At 42.1% G+C, this 22,732-nt stretch overlaps 1 protein-coding gene across 7 annotated transcripts in view; it reads left to right on the top strand.

The window, feature by feature from the left end:
• Window positions 1–5,179, top strand: part of LOC147729139 (mucosa-associated lymphoid tissue lymphoma translocation protein 1-like) — a 1,401,591-nt gene extending 1,396,412 nt beyond the window's left edge. For all 7 annotated transcript variants that reach the window (XM_086959432.1, XM_086959437.1, XM_086959431.1 and 4 more), the window contains one exon: window positions 4,710–5,179. In XM_086959432.1, coding sequence (XP_086815558.1) covers window positions 4,710–5,147 — 438 coding nt within the window. In that variant the 3' untranslated portion in view covers window positions 5,148–5,179. The remainder of the gene's footprint in view (window positions 1–4,709) is intronic.
• The last annotated feature ends 17,553 nt before the right edge of the window (window positions 5,180–22,732 follow it).

A 22,732-nucleotide genomic window follows, 5' to 3' on the forward strand; every position in this document is an offset into this window, starting at 1 on the left:
AGATCGAACTTTGGCAAGTATGAGGTTGATTAGGTAAGTCTTTCCTGTGCCACCGGGGGCGTCTATGAACCATAGTTTGCCTTGCTTCTTTTCAACACTATCAACTATGGTGTTGTAGGCGAGTTGTTGTTCGGGAACTAAGTTAGGCAAGTGTTGAGCAAGGTAGTTATTTAGCTCTGGAATATTGTGTGCGGTAGCGATATTGTGGTATCCAGTTAGATTAGTTCGGACCGCTGGCGGCAGGCTGAAATCTTGTAAGGACTTCTCGCTTAATAGATACAGTGAGTCTTCAATTTCTATAAGTCCTTGGTTTATGATTTCATTGTTGATAGCAGCCCGTGCCGACGTTGTCCGGGTATGAATTGCTGCCGGCAGTAGTATATTGTTGTTTAGGATTTCGTTTTGATAGCATTTCTTATCTGTGACAGGCCTGTGAAACGCTCCGATTCACAGTGCACTGCTGATTTACTTAAGAGTGCGCCTTCAGTAGTGTGTGAACTCGAGTTTCCCTACTTTAGATTTCTTTGCAATATTATATAGCGCAAACTCGACAACATGGCATGAGCACAATTTACATTACAGAAGAACACATTCATTTGTGGTAGGCACGGGGAGACAAAGCGATTTGCCTGGAATCACAGGATGTTGAGCTGATGCCGAGATTCGAACGTAATAATAATAATCCACATTTGTAAAGCGCACAATCACCCGCAAGGGTCTCTAGGCGCTGGGGGCCGTCAGGAAGATTAAGCAAGCTATTGCCCAGAGTCACATAGTGCTGGGCTAATCTGCCGCCAGTGCCGGGGATCGAACCGTGATCCCCAGATTCCAGAGTCAGTTGCCCTGGCCGCGGCCCCACACCACCACAGCTCCCCAGCTCTAAAGTTCGCAATTCTAGAACTTGTGGGTGGAGGTGTGTCTAAAAGTGTATGTTGGTGCTGGCCATTAATGAGAGAGACCTGTGCATTTTTCAAATGGGTGGTGAAAAAATATGAGTATGTTGCTGGAGATGTGGGCTGCCGTGCCACCAATGTACTTACCAGGGGAGGGTAAACACCGATTATTCCGCAACTTTCTTTCCGCATACCATCACTCCGCATACTTTCATTACGAAAGTACCATGACTCCGCAATGCCTTTATAACGCATGGCATTACATTTTATTTGCTTTTACTACGCATACATTTACAACGAAATTCGTTGTAAATGCATGAATGGTAAAAGCATGTTTTTTTTAATGTTTGGATAAGGTAAGTATGGGTATAGGGGTATATGTTTTTGGGGTACTTAGGTATATGTTTTGAGGTGTTTGGGTATTTTAAGGGTTCAGATATAGTTTTGGGTTATGGGGTACAGGGATAGTTTTAGGGTTTAGGGATAGGTATGGGTTTTGGGGTACAGGGGTATTTTTAGGGTTCAGGGCTAGGTTTCGGTTTTGGGGTATAGGGGTATTTTTAGGGTTCAGGAGTAGGTTTGGGTTTTGGGGTACAGGGATATTTTAAGGGTTCAGGGCTAGGTTTGGGTTTTGGAGTATAGGGGTATTTTTAGGGTTCAGGGCTAGGTTTGGGTTTTGGGGTACAGGGGTATTTTAAGGGTTCAGATATAGTTTTGGGTTTTAGGGTATAGGGGTATTTTTAGGGTTCAGGGGTAGGTTTGGGTTTTGGGGTATAGGGGTATTTTTAGGGTTCAGGGCTAGGTTTGGGGTTTGGGGTACAGAGGTATTTTAGGGTTCATGGGTAGGTTTGGGTTTTGGGGGACAGGGGCATTTTTAGGGTTCAGGGATAGGTTTGGGTTTTGGGGTACAGGGGTATTTTTAGGGTTCAGGGGTAGGTTTGGGTTTTGGGGTACAGGGGTATTTTGAGGGTTCAGGGCTAGGTTTGTGTTTTGGGGTACAGGGGTATTTTTGGGGTTCAGGGGTAGGTTTGGGTTTTGGGGTATAGGGGTATTTTAAGGGTTCAGGGCTAGGTTTGTGTTTTGGGGTACAGGGGGCATTGTAGGGTTCAGGGGTTGGTTTGGGTTTTGGGGTACAGTTGTATTTTTAGGGTTTAGGGGTAGGGTTGGGTTTTGGGGTACAGGGGTATTTTTAGGGTTCAGGGGTAGGTTTGGGTTTTGAGGTACAGGGGTATTTATAGGGTTCAGGGCTAGGTTTGGGTTTTGGGGTACAGGGGTATTTTTAGGGTTATGGGGTAGGTTTGGGTTTTGGGGTACAGGGGTATTTTAAGGGTTCAGGGCTAGGTTTGTGTTTTGGGGTACAGGGGTATTTTAGGGTTCAGGGGTAGGTTTGGGTTTTGGAGCACAGTGGTATTTTTAGGGTTCAGGGCTAGGTTTGGGTTTGGGGGTACAGGGATATTTGTAGGGTTCAGGGGTAGGTTTGGGTTTTGAGGTACAGGGTATTTATAGGGTTCAGGGCTAGGTTTGGGTTTTGGGGTATAGGGGTGTTTTTAGGGTTTAGGAATAGGTTTGGGTTTTGGGGTACAGGGTATATTTATAGGGTTAAGATGGGTTAGTGTTTAAGGGTGTTGGGGTATTTTAAGGAGTAAGGGTGGGCTATGATCATGGGGTGCAGGGGTATTTAAAGGGAGCAGGGTGGGATTAGCACAAAATATGAGACATGGCATGAAGGGTGGAACGTACCACACGCCCCCAGTGTTTGTCACGCCCACAGCACACGCCCACAGCACACGCCCACAGCACAACGCAAACACGCCCACAAGGGACTACTTTGCTGGCACGGTTCTTTTACCTTTTAAATGTATATGGTGGGCGTCTGTATAGCCTATGTCCTTCTGCTGCAACTGCCCTTTCCAACACTGTATTGGGTGTTGTGATTGGTGCTGTGGTTCCTGAGATTACCCGCCTCAAAGGTTTGGGCTCTCTCTTTATATTATTAGTATGGATATATATATATATATATATATATATATATATATAATCACATTAAATATTTGGATATAGTATCAGTCTCTTTAATAAAAACAACGGTGTAGGCCTCCTTTTTTATTAAAAATCAGTAATTTTACGTTGCATTATTCATAGAACTGTTTAGAATACTTTCAGATTTTCCTAATCTATGAATATAGATCTGTGGACATATTCTCAATTGTAATAGCCAGGTGAAAGAGTTGCTTTTTTACATTGATATTTTGGTTCAACTTTCATTTATTGGTAATTTTAAGTATTACTGGTGTTTGTGAAGATATTGCATTTATACGATTTTCAAAGCTCAGAGGCACTTATGGAGGTTTGATTTTAGAGCAAACCAGCAAAACATTATGTCTGTTCTACACACTCCTTTACCTGTCAACTCTAAAAACAACTGCATGTACTTAAACAAAGTCTCGATTGTAGTTGTACTGTTACAGTCATTGCGATACCAAGACTAAGGTATGAATAGAGTGTATAATCAAAAATATTTAGTCAAGCATCTGCAAAACCCATAGAACTGACTTTAATGTGCTAACACAGACTTGCACGATTTCTTACAGAAAATGTGTATCATGTCTCCATGAAACCTATTTGTTTCTGTGCACCCACCACATATACATACATTGATGCATGCCAGTACAGTTCTAACAATTCAGGCCCTGTCATGAGAGGAACACTTTTTTTATCGTGGCAAGGACTCTTCCTTTTTTTCTAATAAAGGTAGTTCCAGGCTTTTATTTGAATCAGTCCATTCATTCACCTACTATATTTAAGAATCCTGATACCAAACACAAAGAGGACAGACATCTCTCACAAGTCTATTTCAGTAGGAGCATTGATCTTACACACTGTGGATTTTATTTAAGGTTATGAATCTAGGGACTATCACCTTGCTAGAGAATGAAAAGGTACCGAACTATGAAAATAATTCTCCAGCTAGGGTATTTACCCACAATTTGTAATATATTCATTTAGACTAAAGATAAACTTCTCTAAAATGTTAACTTTTTTAGCAAACTGCCAGGGATGACATAAGCACTCTTGTCTGTATAGCAAATAGAGGAGATACCCAGAGGCAGATTTACATTTTTGTGATGCAGCAGCATCGTAAACTATGTGCTACGTTGCATCACATTTACAATGTGACACATCTAGGGAGAGGCGCACTTTATAAAGCCCTGCGCTATATTATACCTGCAAGAAGTATAATGTATGCATGGTGTCTGGCGTAAGAAAGCCTCGTAATAGTGACGCAGTAAAATCTACAAGATTTCACTGCGTCACTGCTACTACGCCACTGCGTCAAAACCTTATGCCTGCTTGAAGCAGGCTTAAGGAGTGACACAGCATAATAGGAATAGGCATTCCCGAGCAATGCTGGAGTTGTGTCGTGCTCGCGACACAACTCCAGCAGTGCGTTGTCTTTACGCCAACAGATGCGCACGCATCTGTCAATCCTTGCGCCAAGGTACGCCGCATTGTAAATGTGAGGCATTCATGGTGGTGCAAGGGTTTTTTTAATGCAAATTAACTAACGCATCTATGCTGATATGCGTCAGTTCTTGTAAATCTGCCCCCAGTTCTTAGGATGGTTTCATTTTAAAACGGTCTATTTCTGGGTGTTTTTTTTAACAATATGTTTATATATTTCCTAGGGCTAGCTTTGCAGTTTAGAATTTTAATAAGGACTATTGTTATGGACTTTTCCTTGATGCATTTTCTACTATTAGCTACTACATTTTGGTTGCGTCTCATCATTTTACCCTATTCTCTTTTTCTAAACAGGATGACATGATTGTACAGATTGATTTGCATTACACGAGGCTGGACACTAAACAAAGAGTCCATGAGAGATTGCATCACAACCTCAAAAGACCCCATGTAGCACAACTGTTCAATCAGAAAACCTCTGCAATGGGACCTTCAAACTGTGCAGAAGCTGCTTCCTGCTGTGCCGCTGCATCCTCTTCTGCCAGCCCATGTTCCTCTGCAACTGTGTCCTCTTACTCAAACTCATGTGCCAATGTGTTCTCCTCTTCCTCTTCTATCTGCAAGGACAGAGGGGCAGTGTCCATGTACCATGTAGACCTATGCCCATCACTTGTGAGCACTGAGCTTACTGCCCCAGAAAATGTAAGTGTTGATCACAGCCCCAAGTTACTCTCTACTAGGCAGTCGAAACTGTTCAGTGAGCCTGAAGAAAATGATGAAGGTGAAACATAGCACTTCCCCCAGCCCTGGCAAAACAAAGAAAAGTACTCTAAACCACTTGCTGAGTGGGGAAGTAATTAATGCTCTGCTTTATCTTTATAAATACATTTCTGCCTTATCGTTTCTCCTACAGAATTGACAGTGATATCCTCTTGACTGGAGAAAACCTGCATCGTCAATCCCACTTACCATCACAATCAATAAAATTGCATTTGAAAATGCAGGGATGGAAGGGAATGAGAGGACATCTTTGGGCCCACTGCCAAGGTCGCAAAAATCGCACTCATCATGTGGAATCAAATCAAATCAGGGACATTTATACAGCGCACATATCACTCGGAAGTCTCATGGCGCTATAATTGAAATGCACTTCCAATAGCAGAAGCACAATAAATATGCCATGAAAGGGAAGATACAGTACTCAACTCTTAATTGTTATTGTGTAATGGGAAGAATAGAAAGAGCTGCTCTGCGAACAGTAACAAAAATATTATTCGAACTTGAAGGGAATTAGAGCGCAATGTCCTTGGAAATATTGTTTTGTGCTGTTAAGAATAAGATATTATCACATAAGTGCGTAGCCTTAAAGTTTAGAGCATACAAGCATTCTGAAGAAAATATACAGACAGTAATTACTACGCAAAAGTATAAATAATTTCAGTATTAAAAGTTCTCTTGAATGGAAAGATCCTATTAATGCCTTACTGTCGCATAAGTTTACTAGGCAATCTAGGAAGCTCATAAAATATTGAGTCTGAATAATCCACTCTGCTCACACTTCCCTGACGAAAGGTTATGAGAATCGAAGATAATCCATAGCTGGAAAATACCAGTGTGGCCGAAATGCATGTTCTACCCTGTCTTGTTTTACTACGGAATGTGACAAATTTGTATTGACACTTACCTAATTACTTAACCATGTTTGTGTAATAGACCGGTTAATGTGATGTCTGAAGTCTTTCTTTAATATATTAATTTAAGAAGTGACCTGTTATTGCAACTCGACTAGTAGATTTAGTCTTGTATTAAGTTTTGAGAATGTACAACATATATGTTAGTTCAGATGTTCAGTGTATTGATTTTTCTGATAAACATATCTAACCGCAGATTCCTTTTTTGTGAATATTCCTCCATGCGTCAGACTGGACCTGGAAACTCAAAGCAGTACTCATACTTGGGTAGGTGGCTTTATGCAGTTGCGCTCCGAAGTTATGCCACTCCAAAAGGGTCCTGCATAAGCGCCACCCAGATACACTGACATTAGTTCCTTCCTTTAGATGTGGATCGAGAGCTCTTCTCCTCTTGTCCAAAATCTTTTCTTTTTACCAGTGTTCAAGGGAAATATGTCTCTTCGCATGGGAACAAGGTTTAAACCTTGGAGGGATTGCTGCAGACAAATGTCTGTGACTGATCCACTGTGAGATATACCTGTGTTTGGAAAACAACTCCATGGCCAGCAAAGACTGCGCCCAAATAAACCAGAAAACCATATGGGATAGCGAGGTGAAACTCTACTTTACCAAACATCGGAAGACTCTGCACAATGACTAGTCGAAAGGAAGATCTTGTTCCCATGCCTGAAGTCATTCCCATGGCAGAAGCACAAATTTTCAAGCAGGGAATTCACCCAGTCCTGTCAATCTCAAACTGTACCACTCGGTCTCGCCTGAAGAGCCTATTAGGAATCTGGTACTGATGAAACCTGAAATTCTGGGTCCGTTGGTGGCAGTGAAGCAGGTCTAGACCTTTAGGAAGGCTATGTTGCACATATTTGGCACCCTTCTTTTTCCCTCTAGTGCTTCTTTGGGACACAAGGATATGTAGAAGTCTACAGTTGTGGTCTTGCTGGCGGGTTCACCCTCTGCAACAGCGTGTTTGACGGAGGATCACATGTCTGTTTTGCGCCTTTTGAACATTATTCATGGTTTTGCACTGGCTTCGATGCCAACTACTGTTTTAGCGACTCTCCATGCTCCAGTTCCCTTGAAAGCGTCTGACTACCCTGACCTCTTGGCTCGACATCCAATCCTGAAGAATTGTAGTATAGGTGTCCACAAGCAGAGTAAATCCTAGCACCTTTCCCACAACCCCCCCTGACCCCAAATGCAACCTCATGAAGACCTTCGGCAAGTGCAAGGTCTCTTCTGCTAGCCCTGCTTTTCATACTGTTATAGCCAGGTAATTCCTGGGTCACTACATCCATGCTTTGTGGAAGATGGTAGATCAAATACTACAGGCCGTTCTGGAAATCTAATGGGTGTCGGTAGCCCAAACTATCAAAGACGGCAGGGATTCGGCAAAATTTGCTTTGGTCGGGCAATGGACACAAGTGTGGTGCTTCCGCGCCATATATGCATGAGGTCTACAGGCTTCTCGAGGATATACAGGCATCCTTGATGGATATGCCATTCGATGGCTTTTGCCTCTTCAGAGGGAAAGTGAATTTAGCCCTTGAATGCTTTAAAGAAAGTCATGCCACAGCACATTCATTTCCTCAACAGTGTGTAACTCAGTCCCCCACTCCTCCAACGGCCGCAACCACAAGAGAGTTTTTTTCAACATGCCCACTCTGTAGGAGACAGGATCAGACATTACTTAGGATGCATGGGTTCTCCAAATTGTCCAACAGGGCGGCTGGGATGCCATCCCATATCTTTCCCTCCTGCCGGACCTTCCACCCCCATCAACGTGTTTGACGGAGGATCACATCTATTTTGCAGGCCTTTTGGCCAAAGCAGACATAGAGAGGGTTCCGGCCTTGGCAGTAGAAACTGTGGGGCATTATTTCCAAGCCCCTATCGCCACCAGAATGTCACTTTTTTGACGTTGTGGTAGCAATACAGTCTTCACCTTATTTACAAGGCAATGTTAAGCCACTTAATGTTGCTTAACGTTACTAGCATTAAAGGGGTGGGCAATGGGCTGATGGTCAGGTGTGCCAGGCTTCATCCTATGCTGATGACTGGCTGTTGAAGACAGGATCGTACTCTGCGCCTAAGGAAGTGGTTGACTCACCAGGGCATTTCTCTGTTCGTGAATCACCCAACAGCATCTCTAAACGCCAGGGCAGCTAAACTTCGTCGCCGACACCTAGCAGAACACGAATGACAGTTACATCCGAGGTGGCACAGGGCGTTTTTCACCAACAAGAACTCGCAGTGTCAGTGGTTGTGCACGCTGGAGTTCCTGAGTAGCCTTTCTTGGAGACACATTGTCCCTAGAGCAGAGCTTGGGATTCCTTTACAACTTCCTACCTCTATCCCTCCCGGCTTAAGTTTTAAACAAGATCAAGGCTGACTAGACCAAGTCATCCTAGTGGTTCTGGATTGGACCAAATGGGTGTGGCATCCAGAACATCTGGGCATGAACATCTGCCCTTCGATCAAGCTGCAGCTTTGGAAGGATTTACTGTTGCATCAACAGTGCTGAGTTCTTCACCCAGGCATCTGGAAACTGCACTTCCATATGTGGAGCTAGAACAGTGACAGCTAGCTTCCTTTGGTATTCCTCCCAAGGTTGTTTGGTATTGTGGCAGCCTGGTGTTAATCTCAGAAATAGATTTATGCCAGGTGCTGGGAGAAGTTTGTGGCACTAGTGCAAAAACCACCAGAGTAACCTGCTACAAGGTAAATAATCTAAATTGTTATTGTTTGGTTTGTCATTTACTTAGCATGGACTTGGGTTGAGCACTGTTAAAGGATATTTGTCAGTTTTTACAGGTTTAATAAGGTTGCTGGATAAGCCTTTTTTGTTTAATCCCCTGTTAAGGTATTTCTTAAAGGTTTGCAATATATCTTTAACAAAGTCGTTTGTGATGCCAAAGTGGGACTTGAATTTGTTTCTCACTTTTCTAATGTACACCCCATTTGGGCCAATGTACAGTTGTGCACTATGTCTCTTAACTATGAAAACGATAACTTCAGCTTGTCACTTTAGTGAACTGCATGCGCATTAGATCCAGCTGCTTTACACTATATTTTTTCCAGACAAACTCCTGTTGAGAATATAAGCTGCATTTCTACCAAAAGTAGTAATACCTTTCCATGTCAGGCATGCTATAACAGGCTGGCCTTCTTTGCCCCTCCTCATCCCTCTAAAAAGGAGAGAAGATTCCATTGTTTGGATCCTAAGAGAGCCCTCAGTTTCTACATTAATCGTACCAGGGACCATTGGGTGGACAGTCAACTCTTTGTGGTCTTCCCAGGAGCAACGAAAGGCGAGGGATGTGTAGAAAAAAAATCTCTAGATAGATGGTCTTCAGTGTTAATATCCGCTGTGCGCCTGTTTAGAAGCAGCCACCTGAAGATTTAAGGGTTTGTTCTATTCGGGCTATGGCTGCTACTACGTCAGAGTTCACAAAGCATTATTTTCTTGAGAGTCGGATCCATCCGGATAGGCATTTTGCCCATTCGATCCTGCAGGTTTTTTTTTCTGAGTCATTCCACAGACCTACCACCAGGGGAGGCAATGCTTTTGATATCTAAGTATAAGGTGAGGAAACTGTGATTTTAAGTATCAATCAGAAAAAAGAAATTCTTAATTTTGTTATGCTGTTTCTGGTGGATACTCAATGGACACATAGATTCTTCACTGTCCTTCCACCTCCCCATTATGTGGAGTCAACTTTTTTCCTTTTGAAAAGGTCACAAACTAGAGATCTGTCTGAGGACGCAGGCAAGTCTTTAAAAACAACTGACATCAGTGTGCCTGGATGGCAATTATATACGGCCCCAGTCGTCACTTCAGAGTGGAATGCGGAGCCTAACGACACAACCAACCAATGTGCAGCAGTACTGATTTTCTGTTTCCGGATCTAGTCAGAAAGAGACCCTCACAATATTAGGAATCTGTTGTTAGGTAAAGTATTCAAGAGAAGAATGCTACTGACAATAGTTGACTTTTTTGTTCCGTGAACCATACAACCTTGTGGTGTTACTAACGGGGCACTTTTGAAAAATGGAGAATTGCAAATGCCATGTTGTTACTAAATGTCCTTTGTTTTTATTGCAGTTGTAAAGTTAATGATGACAGATTGCTTGTCAACACAATTGCCCAGAAATAGAAACAAATTAGAGGCAGATTCCAATAATTACAACATCGGGCTATCTTTAACAGGATTCATTCACACAGTACAACATTGACAATATATTGTTGTAAGGTGAAAAAGTCAGAAATTAGGATTTTACTGTCTTGGTAATCTAAAGTAAAATGCTATTTTTTGTATTTATAAATGATTGACTGAAAGATGTATGATGGTGAGCATGATTTGCACCACATAACTGACATATGTTTATGAATGGAAGTATTTGTGAAACCTACTCAAGGTACATTTGTGTATATAAATTAATTATTTTGTGACAACAGAATTGTTGAAACAATAAATGGAAAATAAACCCGGAATACGAATATTAATTTTATGTGCTTCTTTAAATATTGTTAAATATAAAAATGTAATAAAAACAATCGATTGACTCACAACACATTTTGTGCAACTAAGCTCAATTTATGTGGGAAACACTGTCATCTATAGGCACAAGCAGGAGGGCCTGATTCATGCAATTAATTAACCCTGGGCTTAGTTCGCGAAGTAGCGCTACGCGTAGCTACGCAAAGTGCACTTCGCAGTATGCGAGCTATGCGTAGCTTCACAAATTGCGTAGGGCACTGTGCAAGATGCCGTTCGTACTGATTGCACAGTGCTGAATGCTTGTCCGCACAGTGCAATCAGTGCAAACTGCATCTTGCACAGTGCAAGCAGTCGTTTTCTGCCGGTTCAGTAGATTTCTACTTGAGCGGCAGCTTTCTCAACGCGGACTGGTAGTTTCTCATCACGAGCATATGCGCGTGTTTGCACTGGGCTACGTGCAATTTGCGTAGTGCGAAGTAGCACAAACTACGCAAGCGTGTTTATTTATCTCACTTGTAAATGCTCTGTCACCTAACAGGCATCCTGGCGCTAACATTAAGAGTGCACAATGTGGGGTAGGGCACGCTCGGGAGCTGACAACACATTTTAACTTTAGGGAACAGCCAAGTTTTGAATCTCTTCCTAAAGGGAAGAAGGTCCGTAACTTGTCTCAGTTCCAGTGGAAGCTCATTCCATAATCTGGCGGCCGATACACCAAAGGCCCTGCCACCTGACTATTTTCTTGAATCTTGGTATTTTCACCAGTCTGGCCGAAGAGGAGCGTAGCATAGCGACGTGCTTTGCCCAGGGTTACAATTAAAGATCTGCTTTTATAGCACTGTGGAAACAATCTGTGTAAAAATGTGCAGCTGGCTGTTTGATAAGACACGTGTGGCAGGGTCAGTTCTTGACGTAGAGAAGTCCCTGTAAAGGAGGTGATTCTGATTATAAACAACCTTAAACTCACAAAATGCCCCTGGATCCTATGAATCTAAATTTATAAAGAGTTTTTTTTAAACGTGTCATCAGTACTAAGATTGGTGATTATTCTTTTGCTTAAAACAAGGGAGTCATCTATGCTGCTAAAGAATGCCAGCCTTCTGTCCTACAGTGAAAAAAGCTGTAATATTTTAGCCTGTAGGCTCAGTACTAATATTACTTTTGTTCTTGAAATAATAACTTGGATGAGCAGCATTATTTGGCTGCTATCCTGTAGGCAGCCAGAGACAGATAGATGTGGTGGGATAGTTGGAAGTCACTTAGAAATAGTTTGCATCTTATTGAGAGGGCTGCCAGAGCTTGCATGGGTGACCACGTCACTTCTAGAAGATTTCACTTTCAGTGATTAATGCTTTTGTTGATGCTCTTTTAAAAAAAACATATTTATTGAATTTTCACCAAACCATATGGGCAATCGCCCAATATATACCATTTTGAAACATCATAATGACACAGGTACCTACCATTCAAACTTTCTCTGCATGGATACAGATCCAGACCCATGAAGGGCCTTGAACACTAAGCAGAGGGATTTGAACTGGATTTTTTGTCTTATCGGGAGCCAATGCAACTCCGCCAACGCCAATGAGGAGGAGGAGCCTCTGGTCCATCCCAAGGCTAGCTTGGCTGCTTTTGACTGAATCCTCTGAAGTCTATCTAAGAGATATTTCTGGGATTCTATCAGCAGCGCGTTGCAGTAGTCTAGTCTGCTTAATATAGTACTTTGTACTTCTAGTGCTCTCGCATGAGAAGGCAACAAGGGAAAAATCTTCAGCAGAGTTCTAATAATAATGAAGCAGGTTCCTACCATTTTGTTAACCTGAGCCTCCAACGTTAGTTTGTTGTTAAACATAGCACCCAGGTTCCAAACTTTCTCAACCGGCCTCAGTACAGTAGATGTGTCTAAGGGCCAGAAATTTCCAGGCAGCACAGAAGGGATCTTCCCCACTGAGCAGTAGAGGACCACAGCGTTAAATTGCAATAAGTTGTCCCTCAGCCATTGAGCGGTAGCACGCAGGCAGCCTTGAAACACTTCCAGAGATGTTGACTGATCTCCCTCTAAGGAGAGAATCAGTTGTGTGTTATTTGCGTAATTTACGATGTTAATGTTACGCGCCCTTATGACCGCAGCCAGGAGTTTCATGTAGATATTAAATAAGATTGGGCTAATTGCGGAGCCCTGAGGCACGCCATGCGTGACGCTGGTGAAGGCGAGCATAGCGAAGTGCTTTGCCCAGGGTTACAATTAATGATCTGCATTTATACCACTGTGGAAACAATCTGTGTAAAAATGTGCAGCTGGCTGTTTGATAAGACACGTGTGGCAGGGTCAGTTCTTGACATAGAGAAGTCCCTGTAAAGGAGGTGATTCAGATTATAAACAACCTTAAACTCACAAAATGCCTGTGCATCCAAATATATAAAGAGGTTTTTTTAAACGTGTCATCAGTACTAAGACTGGTATTATTATTTTGCTTAAAACAAGGGAGGGATCTATGCTGCTAAAGAATACCAGCCTTCTGTCCTACAGTGAAAAAAGGTTTGCGCTACTCGACTGATCTGTAGGCTCAGAACTAATATTACTTTTGTTCTTGAAATAATAACTTGGATGAGTAGCATTCTTTGGCTGCCATCCTGTAGGCAGCCAGAGATGGATAGATGTGGTGGGACGGTTGGAAGTCACTTTGAAATTGTCTGCATCTTATTGAGAGGGCTGCCAGAGCTTGTATGGGTGACCACGTCACTTCCAGAAGATGTCACATTCAGTAATCAAGGCTTTTGCTCATGCTCTTTTTTTAAAAACATATTTTATTGAATTTTCACCAAACTATATGGGCAATCGCCCAATATATATACCATTTTGAAACAGCATAATGACAATTTACTTAGGAGAGACAAATCAATAGATACATTTGGCATATATAACAAAAGTGTAAACCAAAACTTTACACAAGCATTACCACCCCACCCACCCCGGCAAACGAATTTAAAGATAGAGACATGGCCTGAAAGACAGTATACTATGGCATATAACGTGGTCGCTAGCCGCACTTGAAATCTAATGTTTAGGTGTTTGCTAAGGAAGGGGGGGGGAGATCTATGCCCCTGTATGTAGCCCATTAAGACCACATTTTTCTATGCTTTTGAGGGCAACCCCTCCCTTGGAAGACAGCAATTTCAGCACCCATACAGACATCAAGCCCTTTTCTCCATTTCCCTATTGTTGATGGGGAAGTTCCCTTCCATGACTAAGCGATATTGTGTTTGACGATTGTGGGAATAAGGAAGAGCAGGTGTTGCTTGTAGCGGTTCCCTCCTTTTTCATCCGTGCTATGAAGGAGGATGTCCCAGGACAACACCTCCTTAAGGCATGTCAGAACTCTACGCCAGGAGGATTGGAGTGCAACGCAACTCCATACAGTGTGAAAGAAAGAACTCTCTTCCCTGTTGCAACCTAAACAGTGGGGGGATGTAATGACTCCCATCTTCCAGACGCGGTGAACATATTTAAATTTAATGAGTCGACCTCTAGAGGACACCGCTGCGAGTCCGGGACTAGGTATAGCCTCCACCCAATCGTCATCCGTTAATTTTGGGATATCAGCTTGCCATACCTGCCTTGTCTTCTGAAGAGTTGTGGTTCAGTGTGTTGTCAGTGTCTGATATATCTGCCGAATCTTGTGCGAACCTAGATCGCCCATAAGAAGGTGGCCTTCCAAGGGATGAAATTCACGGAGGTCTTCTAAGTGCTGAAGCAAGGGGTAAGAGCATGGCACAGTTGAAGATACTTGTATAACTGGATTTTATGGAGCTGAAAATCTTTCTGTAGTTGAAAAAAGGAGTTAAGGGGGGTGCCCCACATAACATCTCCCAGTGTGAAGATGCCTATCTGATCCCCTGCAATGTCGTCACCTGACGTAAGTATGTACCATGCCACAAGGGCGTAGCCTGCTTCAAGCACCGGTACCATCCCATCCGCCGGACTGTATACCGCCACAGCCGGATTGTTGTTTTGCTGGCGTGAGGTAGGAAATTGAGATTCTGGGCACTACATAATAATCTAAGGAGGGGTATCCCTTCCATAGCAGTGTGTTCTAAGGCAAACGCAGGGTCTGTAGGTGAGTTATACCACCAGTCATTGATGAACAAAAGATGGGAGGCCGCATAATATGAATACACATCTGCTGCGGCTATTCCGCCGCAGTATGTAGATTGCACACAAGTTTGCAGCGCTACTCTGACTGCACCCCCACCCAATAGGAATATGTTAAGTATGGCATTTATATAGGATTTGGAGATGATACAACACTCCGGAGAGAGTAACCGTTTTGCTGAACGCCCATATAATGATAGAGGTAGGGCAGACCAAATGGAGGTCTTGTCGTGAAGACCGGCCAGGAGTGGATTGATGTTGCGTGACCTAGAAATCTTGGGGCAAGGAGATATATATATACCCCTAAGTATTGGAATCTGTCTGCAGCATGCTTCAACTGCGATGCCCATGGACCTCTGCCCTGTTGCCCATGAACTGGGAGGAGCACAAATTTAGAGGGATTAGTATGAAGCACTGTGGTCTGGCCAAAGACACGGAGGATCTGTAAGATACATGGGCCAGAGATCCATGGATCCGTCATGAAAAACAAGACGTCTGGGTATAATAAAATACGATCCGGTTGCAATCTTGGCCAATAAAAACCACGTAGTACTGGATCGTGGCGAACCCAGATGGCCAATGGTTCCACCACCAAGGAGCGGGGACAAAGGGCAACCCTGCTGTGTGCCGCGGCTGATGGGAAAGAAGGGGGAACGATGACCAACGATGCGTGTGGAGGCTGTAGGCTCTGTATACAGCAAGTGAATGTATGACGTGAAGCGTGGCCCAAAATTCAGCGCATCCAAGAGCTGGAATAGATATTCCCAGCTGAGAGAATCAAAGGCCTTATCCATGTCGGTGAGAAGAATGGCCGCAGGGTGTCTCAACTCTGGGACCAATGCAGTGGTATTGTGGACCTGCCGGATGTTATGACGGGTGGCCCGGTGTGGTAATAAACCAGATTGATTCGGGTGGATCAGGTCCTGAATGCAAGCCCGCAGACCTTTCCTAGTAGTTTTGGTTCAACGTCAATTAGGGAGATAGGAGGATAGGAGGAGGGAGCTTCCGGCTGGGGAACCTGCTCCTGATCCCCACCTCCTATCAAGTGAATACATAGTGTTGTTCCAATCGCCTCTCAGGAGAGTTAAGCCCTCTGAAAGCTCACTCCAGTGATGGATGATACTTTCTACAAATGTATTCCCCTGAGGAGGGGGCGCATAGACACTACCTATATTGAATGGTGCCCCATAAAGTGTGCCTGACAGAAGGGCATATTTACCCCCGGGATCTGTCCAGTGCTCAGAATGTATGAAGGGGACACAGCGGTAAATAAGGATGGGTGTGCCCCAGGAACCCCTATTGAAACCTGCATGGTACACCTGCTGATATCCAAACCTGGCTAGGCAGGGAACTTTATTGCCCAATAAATGGGTCTCCTGTAAGAGAATAATGTCTGCACTATAACGCTTTGCTAGCCGAAGAACGGCCCCGTTTAACTTTATTCAACAGCCAGCAGACATTCCACGTTACTACTGTTAGTTCACTCATACGTGGTCTAGCTGGTTGAATGGCCATGGATCGATTGTTGGATTAGTTTTACTGACCTGCCTACTGAAGTGTGGGATATGTGCCTGCGCATGTCAAGGAACTGGACAAAGCATAAATGTAAACCCTAAAAAAATACCCCCCTATACTGCCTTTTTGAAAACTAGGAGCATCTGTTGCGGTGAAGAGTACTCCAGGATCCTAACCGGAGATTCCAGGGCCACCCCTCCAATGGATCCCAACATTCCCATAAAACATTAACATTGGGGTATATTTGTCCGTATAGAAAATAGAACCCTTCTCAGGGATCTCACTGATACACCTGGTCCTTTAAACCAACAAAGAAGAGATTGGCACAGAAGCTGTAATACAAAAGTCATCTTTTATTCACCTCAGATGAGGGGGGCTACGTCGCACAGTTCCCTCAGGAACTGTAGGAGGCATTCTAAGGAGCACCGAAAACAGGGCCCTTATATATGCTTAGGTTACATTGGTCAGCATGAAACCAAGGGGAGGTCCTGGCATGTACCAATATGCAAAATGACTTATATGGGAATACAAGATTTGCTTGCTCAACAAAGTAGGAGGAGAGTCCAAACTGAGCACATTAGTAAGAATAGCCTGATAGTTCTATACTAGGAGCAGGTGCATTCTACTAGCTAGGCCCCTCTGAGCATGTGCAAGGCTCTGGAAGAGGAAAACAGCACATGGCGAGCACATGGCTATCAAAATTGCTGCCAAGTACAAAATGGCTTTCAGATCATGCTAACAGATCCCTGCAATCTTTAACCCCTTCGATGCTTGTGACAAGGTCAACTCGTCATGGGTGTTACCTGCGCTGCGCTTATGACGAGTTGACCTTGTCACAAACAATGGGATTTAGAAAATTGCAGCGCACAGCGGGAATGTACTATAGCAAGGATGCCGTTAACAGATGGTCCTTTTAGCATGGGCTAAAGACATTCCTATGAACCAGTAGGAACATAGAAAATATTTGCACATTTATTTTTTTAAATTTATTAATCCTAATTCATTGCTAGGTGGGCATTTTTCATTCTAAACATTTCATTAAGCGGGTACATATAAGGTATAAGCAGGAGTACAAAGGCAACAAAGCATTGGGTCATAATTCACATACAGATAGCAGGAAAGAGTAATGACTATTATCACAAACATAATTATCATTTTTCACAACCCTAAGCGAAAAGCAAATCCTAGAACCATCTAGTAAAAACATTTTCAGGGCTCCTATGCATTTCAGTGACCATCCATTTCAATTTCAGAATAGCAAACAGCTCATGTCTAATAAAAACATCTTCAATAGACTTTTCTAGTTTTTCTTTATGAGGGCTAGAATATCAATTTAATACATCCAAGAAAAAGGCAAAGTCACATTGCTAACCAGAAGAAGTCCTTGGGAAATTGAAGAGTCTGTACAACCAGCCAGATGGGAGTCTTCTTCCTGTGTCCGTTTGAGCCTCACACTCACAGGCAGGCTCTTGTTGTTTCCACGGTGGAGCTGCACAACTTGCAACTCAAGTATCAAGGCCCAGTTTCAAGGGAAAAGTTTCTTCTTTCAGGATAGGGCAATCACCCACCAGGGCAAATTCTCACAGCGATCCTGTCCAGTGTCTTAGGCAGTGCCCCAGTTTTCTTCACTTCAATCTAACAGGCACCAGAGACACAGCACCTGTACCCTAAACTCAAGTCCTTGCCTAACTCCTATATTACTCTATTGGCGCACCGCTCTTTTGTTGGGGCCACAAATTGCATCCAGTGTGCCCAGGTATCTCTTGACCAACAAACAAAGGTGCACACTTGCATTCCCTTTAGGACCAGGATACAGAGGCCTGATGCTAGGATCTCTGAAGCAACCCTTGTTTCAAAACGGGTCTCCTCAAGCAAAGCCTCCTTGCCGTCCTGGTCGGGCTGTGACTCTCTCAGCTGGGCATCAAAAACTTGATCCACGATTTCACCTGTCTGATTTGTGACCCCGTCTTTCGCGCAAGACAGTGGCAGGGGTACACAATTCACGTCCCAGTGCTTCCGCCTTCACTGAGGTCCTAGTTGCTAGCAATGCCTGTGCTGGTTACCTTCACCTTGACTTCAAGCTGGACTGGTGCTGACTCCTCAAGCTGGATCTGATGTCCGAGCCCCTCTGGCAATGGTTGTAAGGCAGCAAATATCTATTGGTGGACAGAACAAAAGGTCTTTAGACAAGGCACAGAAATAATCTATCAACAGAGAGTATAGTCTCAGAATACTTCCTAGTCTCGGGACGCCCCATATATTAGCTAGGCATCCAAGAACCACTTCATTTATGATTTATTTTAATAAAAGCACTTACATTGTACGCTTAGGACCATGCTGTCATGGTATAGGAGCAACAGGAAAATCTAAAACTGCTAATTTAACAGGGATTACATGTTCTCCAGCAGAACATGTTGTAACAAACAAACTCCTATAAAACAATATTTCCTTCAAAAATATTTGCTAAGAATCACATGGGTATCTTCCCTGCATTCTACTTTCACTATCCAAATTATGCAACATCAGCTCTAATAAGGATTGTCAGTTTATTTACACAGACTAGCTAATAATAATGATGTTATCACCTGAGAATTGTGGAACAAAAACTAGCCACATCTAGTTCCCCTTAAAGATCAAATAAGGGAAAAGCAATCTGGATTACTCCTCCTATCATTTTTTCCTCAAACAGGATGGGCAGTAACATAGCATATATTTATTCATTTTATTAATGCTAACAATGTTTAAAACAGTATTACTGAATAGCCAATTAATTGTCTCATGGTTATTTCACAGACAACTTAGACAGGCTTAAAAAAAAGTAAGAAAAAGAGAGAGAAAACATAAAGTTGCCTACCCTTAATTTGTAGAGGAGATAGCCTCCTTCCCCCATTTTGACAGTAGGAAACCTGAAACAGGTTTCACTTCTGTCAACACTATCAACCCCTATTTGTAGCAACTGGACTTAAACAAACTCTGAGGAGGTAAATAGCACATTGAGCTAGCTAAAGAACATGAATAACAAACCACCAATCCCTTTAACAAGTATACTAGTTGTAACATGAGGGCACATGAAATCAAACTAAATCCCATTGCCTCAGCCCTTGTACAGTAATCTCCAAACTAAAAGCATTAGTGCTGTATATATGGCAAAGCTATCTGTTAATCAAAGCTCACATATACAATTATATCGCCATTTATGTTTATTCATGTGAGTGCATAAGAACTTGCTTTTGCCAGCAAAAAAAAGTAAGCAAAACTTCTTCTTTCCCTGCGCTGCCATCTTGTTTTTCAAAAATTGGCAGAGGTCAAAATATCAAAGGCAAACCTTGCTCTGAGCCCTGCTAGGCTTCTAAATGTAGAACTCGACCTTTAAACCTTTACCAGCTGTCTTATTTTCTGTGTAAGGCTTTCCATGCAGCTTTTCCCCAATTCAAAGTGATCCTGGAGACTGATAGCGGAAAAGCAGACCTATTCCATTCCTGTCTGCAAGCAATTCAGAGGTAAGCTTAATAACTTATGCTGGGTTTTTTTATACATATTTTCAATTGTAAGCAGTGTGCGGTATACTTTTTTAGCAGTATAGAGGTCAGCTATTTGTGTTATACCTAAATGTGTGCATTCACTAAAACCTGAGTGCAGTTTAAAAGATGCTCTGAATGGCAGAACTACTTTTAAATTGTGAATTTTACCCAATGTCGACTTTGATGTCTAGGGCACTTAAAAATGCATATCCTACAGTGTTCCTGCATAATAATCATCCCCAGAATGTTCCCTACACATTCCAGAGATGGGCATCAGAAATATATAATGTATACCCTTATAAAAAGGAGTTTTGTACGCCTGGATAAAGTGACATTTCACATTTAAGTTTCCTCATATTGCGGTACAGCACAGTTTAAATTCAATTTTAATGCTAGGAGTTCACAGTATAATTATTAGGCTTTATAAAGATAAAAAAACGAATTTAAAAGCACTTATTTTCAATATTTTTTTCATATAATTATTTGTTTTTAAATAAAACCAATCATTTTGATAAATCCACATATGAAAAGCAAGCTTCATCCCTTGCCTATCATATTTAGACGCATTCATTTATAACCCTAAGCACAGAAGCCTAACTTGAAACATGAAAAATCTGCGCCACTTATAAAAGTACAGTCATTATTTAACATAAAAACCACGGAATATGCCTATGTAAAAAAGGCATTAGGAAATGAAATCTCTACCGTAAATTTTTCCCTGTTATCCAAAATAATGAAACTGATTTTTTGTAACTTTTTAAAAGCGTGCAAGCCTCTATACCAGTTTGACACTGATTTAAAATCCTAGCTGAGTCAGCATCCCTTGCTCTCTGTGGCCTATAGTCAAAACGACAGCTGCTTCTCAGTGACAGTTAAAACACAGCTGTTGGAAAGCTTCTTTTTTAGTGTTGAAATGTAAGCACAGTCTATTTAAAACAGGCATTTCAATGCAGTCAAATCTATCTTTCTATAATGTGTGTTTAGTTCAGCAACAACCGAATTCACTCTGATGGGGATGCCTTTAAATATTTAATACATTGTATCTAAGGAAAATCCTGTAACATTTTGTATGTTAATCATAATTATTACAAAATACACAATTTCGTTTTTGAGGGCTATTTTATTCCTATTGAATGTAAATTAAAGTGTTATCTTTAGCATTGTGGCAATTTGCACGTGTATAGTTCCTGACTTTGTCAATTTAATAGTAACATGTAGCTATGTAGCATATGCTATATAATTAATTTCTGGATTTTTTATTCAATAATAATTAAATGACATTTTGCATATCAGAATGATGACAGCAAAAAAAACAAAAAACACATTGAGCTCATTCCAGACAATACAGGAGGGGGTCATACACTCAGAACACACAATGCAGCGTGCCTAAGGCTAGCCATTCTTACACAAAAAGCGCAATCGCTATTTACTCACACAAGTACCATCAATGTCAAACCACATAAACATTAGAACACACATTTAACCCACAGATCAACTCTCAGGACAGAAACAAAGGACAGCCCACAGGCTGTAGTTAAACCAACCCATTTGTAAATACTAGTTGTAAGTCATATTTACAAGAAGAGCTTCTCAAAAGTAGAAAAACTGCACAAAAACAGCCCAAAGACTGTTCCATTTTCAAGAAGCCAAAATACACCAAATTCACTAGTTTTGGCTGCCAGAACACCCAAAAAAACGCTTTGCATATCTCCATTTATGAAAGTGCGCAAAATAGGATTCTTTTGATGTACATATTTTAATTCCATGGAGTACTTTAAACACCAAGGAAGAAATAAGTTTTTATACCTAAACCTATTTAGGTATCCCCTCTAGGGGAGCGGGCTAATTCTATTCACATCACATTATGGTACCTTCAAAAAGCAACACATTCATTGATGTGCGCTTGAAACAGGAAAAAATATTGCAGAATAGACAATATTATACGCAAAGTAGCACTTAAGTAATGTGCCATTTAAATTTTATAGAGAAAAGTCTGCTTATTAGCTGCCTACACAAATTGCAATTTATATATTTTCTCACATTCCCATCACATATTGGCCAATTTCCAATTCCATATCACTTTGTATCACTTTATCACTGTATCACTTTATATTGCTCGATATCACTTTTTATATCTCACTTTATATCACTTATCTCACTGTAAATATCACTTTATATCACTTTAAATCTCACTTTATATCAGTTATCTCACTTTATATCACTTTAAATCTCACTTTAAACTCTCTCTTTGCAGCCGGCGTAGTTCTCTCACTGTCAAGTTCTGAATGACCTAACGGTCGTTTTTAGAATACTCACACCAAAAGATTCTCAGTCAGGATGGTAAACATTTGGAGGATCAAAATCAGGAAGATCAGATATATACTGAGCTGCAGAGGCAGAGAATCTCAGTGTGCATACCTCCTTAGTAGATTCCTGTCCTGTCCTCCTCAGTAGATTCCTATCTCCTGTCAAGACCACTCCCTCAGATAGCCGCTTCTGATGAGATCCACGTTGAGGCGCCATTTGTAGAAAATGGAAACCTTCTCAGGGGTCTCACTGATACACCTGGTCCTTTAAACCAACAAAGAAGAGATGGTCACAGAAGCTGTAATATAAAAGACATCTTTTATTCACCTCAGATGAGGGTGACTACGTCACACAGTACCCCCAGGAACTGTAGGAGGCATTCTAAGGAGTACAGAAAACAGGGGCCTTATATATGCTTAGGTTACATTAGTCAGCATAAAACCAAGGGGAGGTCCTGGCATGTACCAGCAGGCAAAATGACTAACATGGGTATACAATATTTGCTTGCTCAACAAAGTGGGAGGAGAGTTCAAACTGAGCACATAAGTAAGAAGAGCCTTACAGTTCTATACTAGGGGCAGGTGCATTCTACTAGCTAGGCCCCTCTGAGCATGTGCAAGGCTCTAGAACAGGGAAACAGCACATGGCGAGCACATGGCTAACTAAAATGGCTGCCAAGTACAAAATTGATTTC

The sequence above is a fragment of the Lissotriton vulgaris genome, chromosome 2_2 (genome assembly GCF_964263255.1).
Source record: "Lissotriton vulgaris chromosome 2_2, aLisVul1.2, whole genome shotgun sequence".
In the NCBI taxonomy this organism is placed as follows: Eukaryota; Metazoa; Chordata; class Amphibia; order Caudata; family Salamandridae; genus Lissotriton; species Lissotriton vulgaris.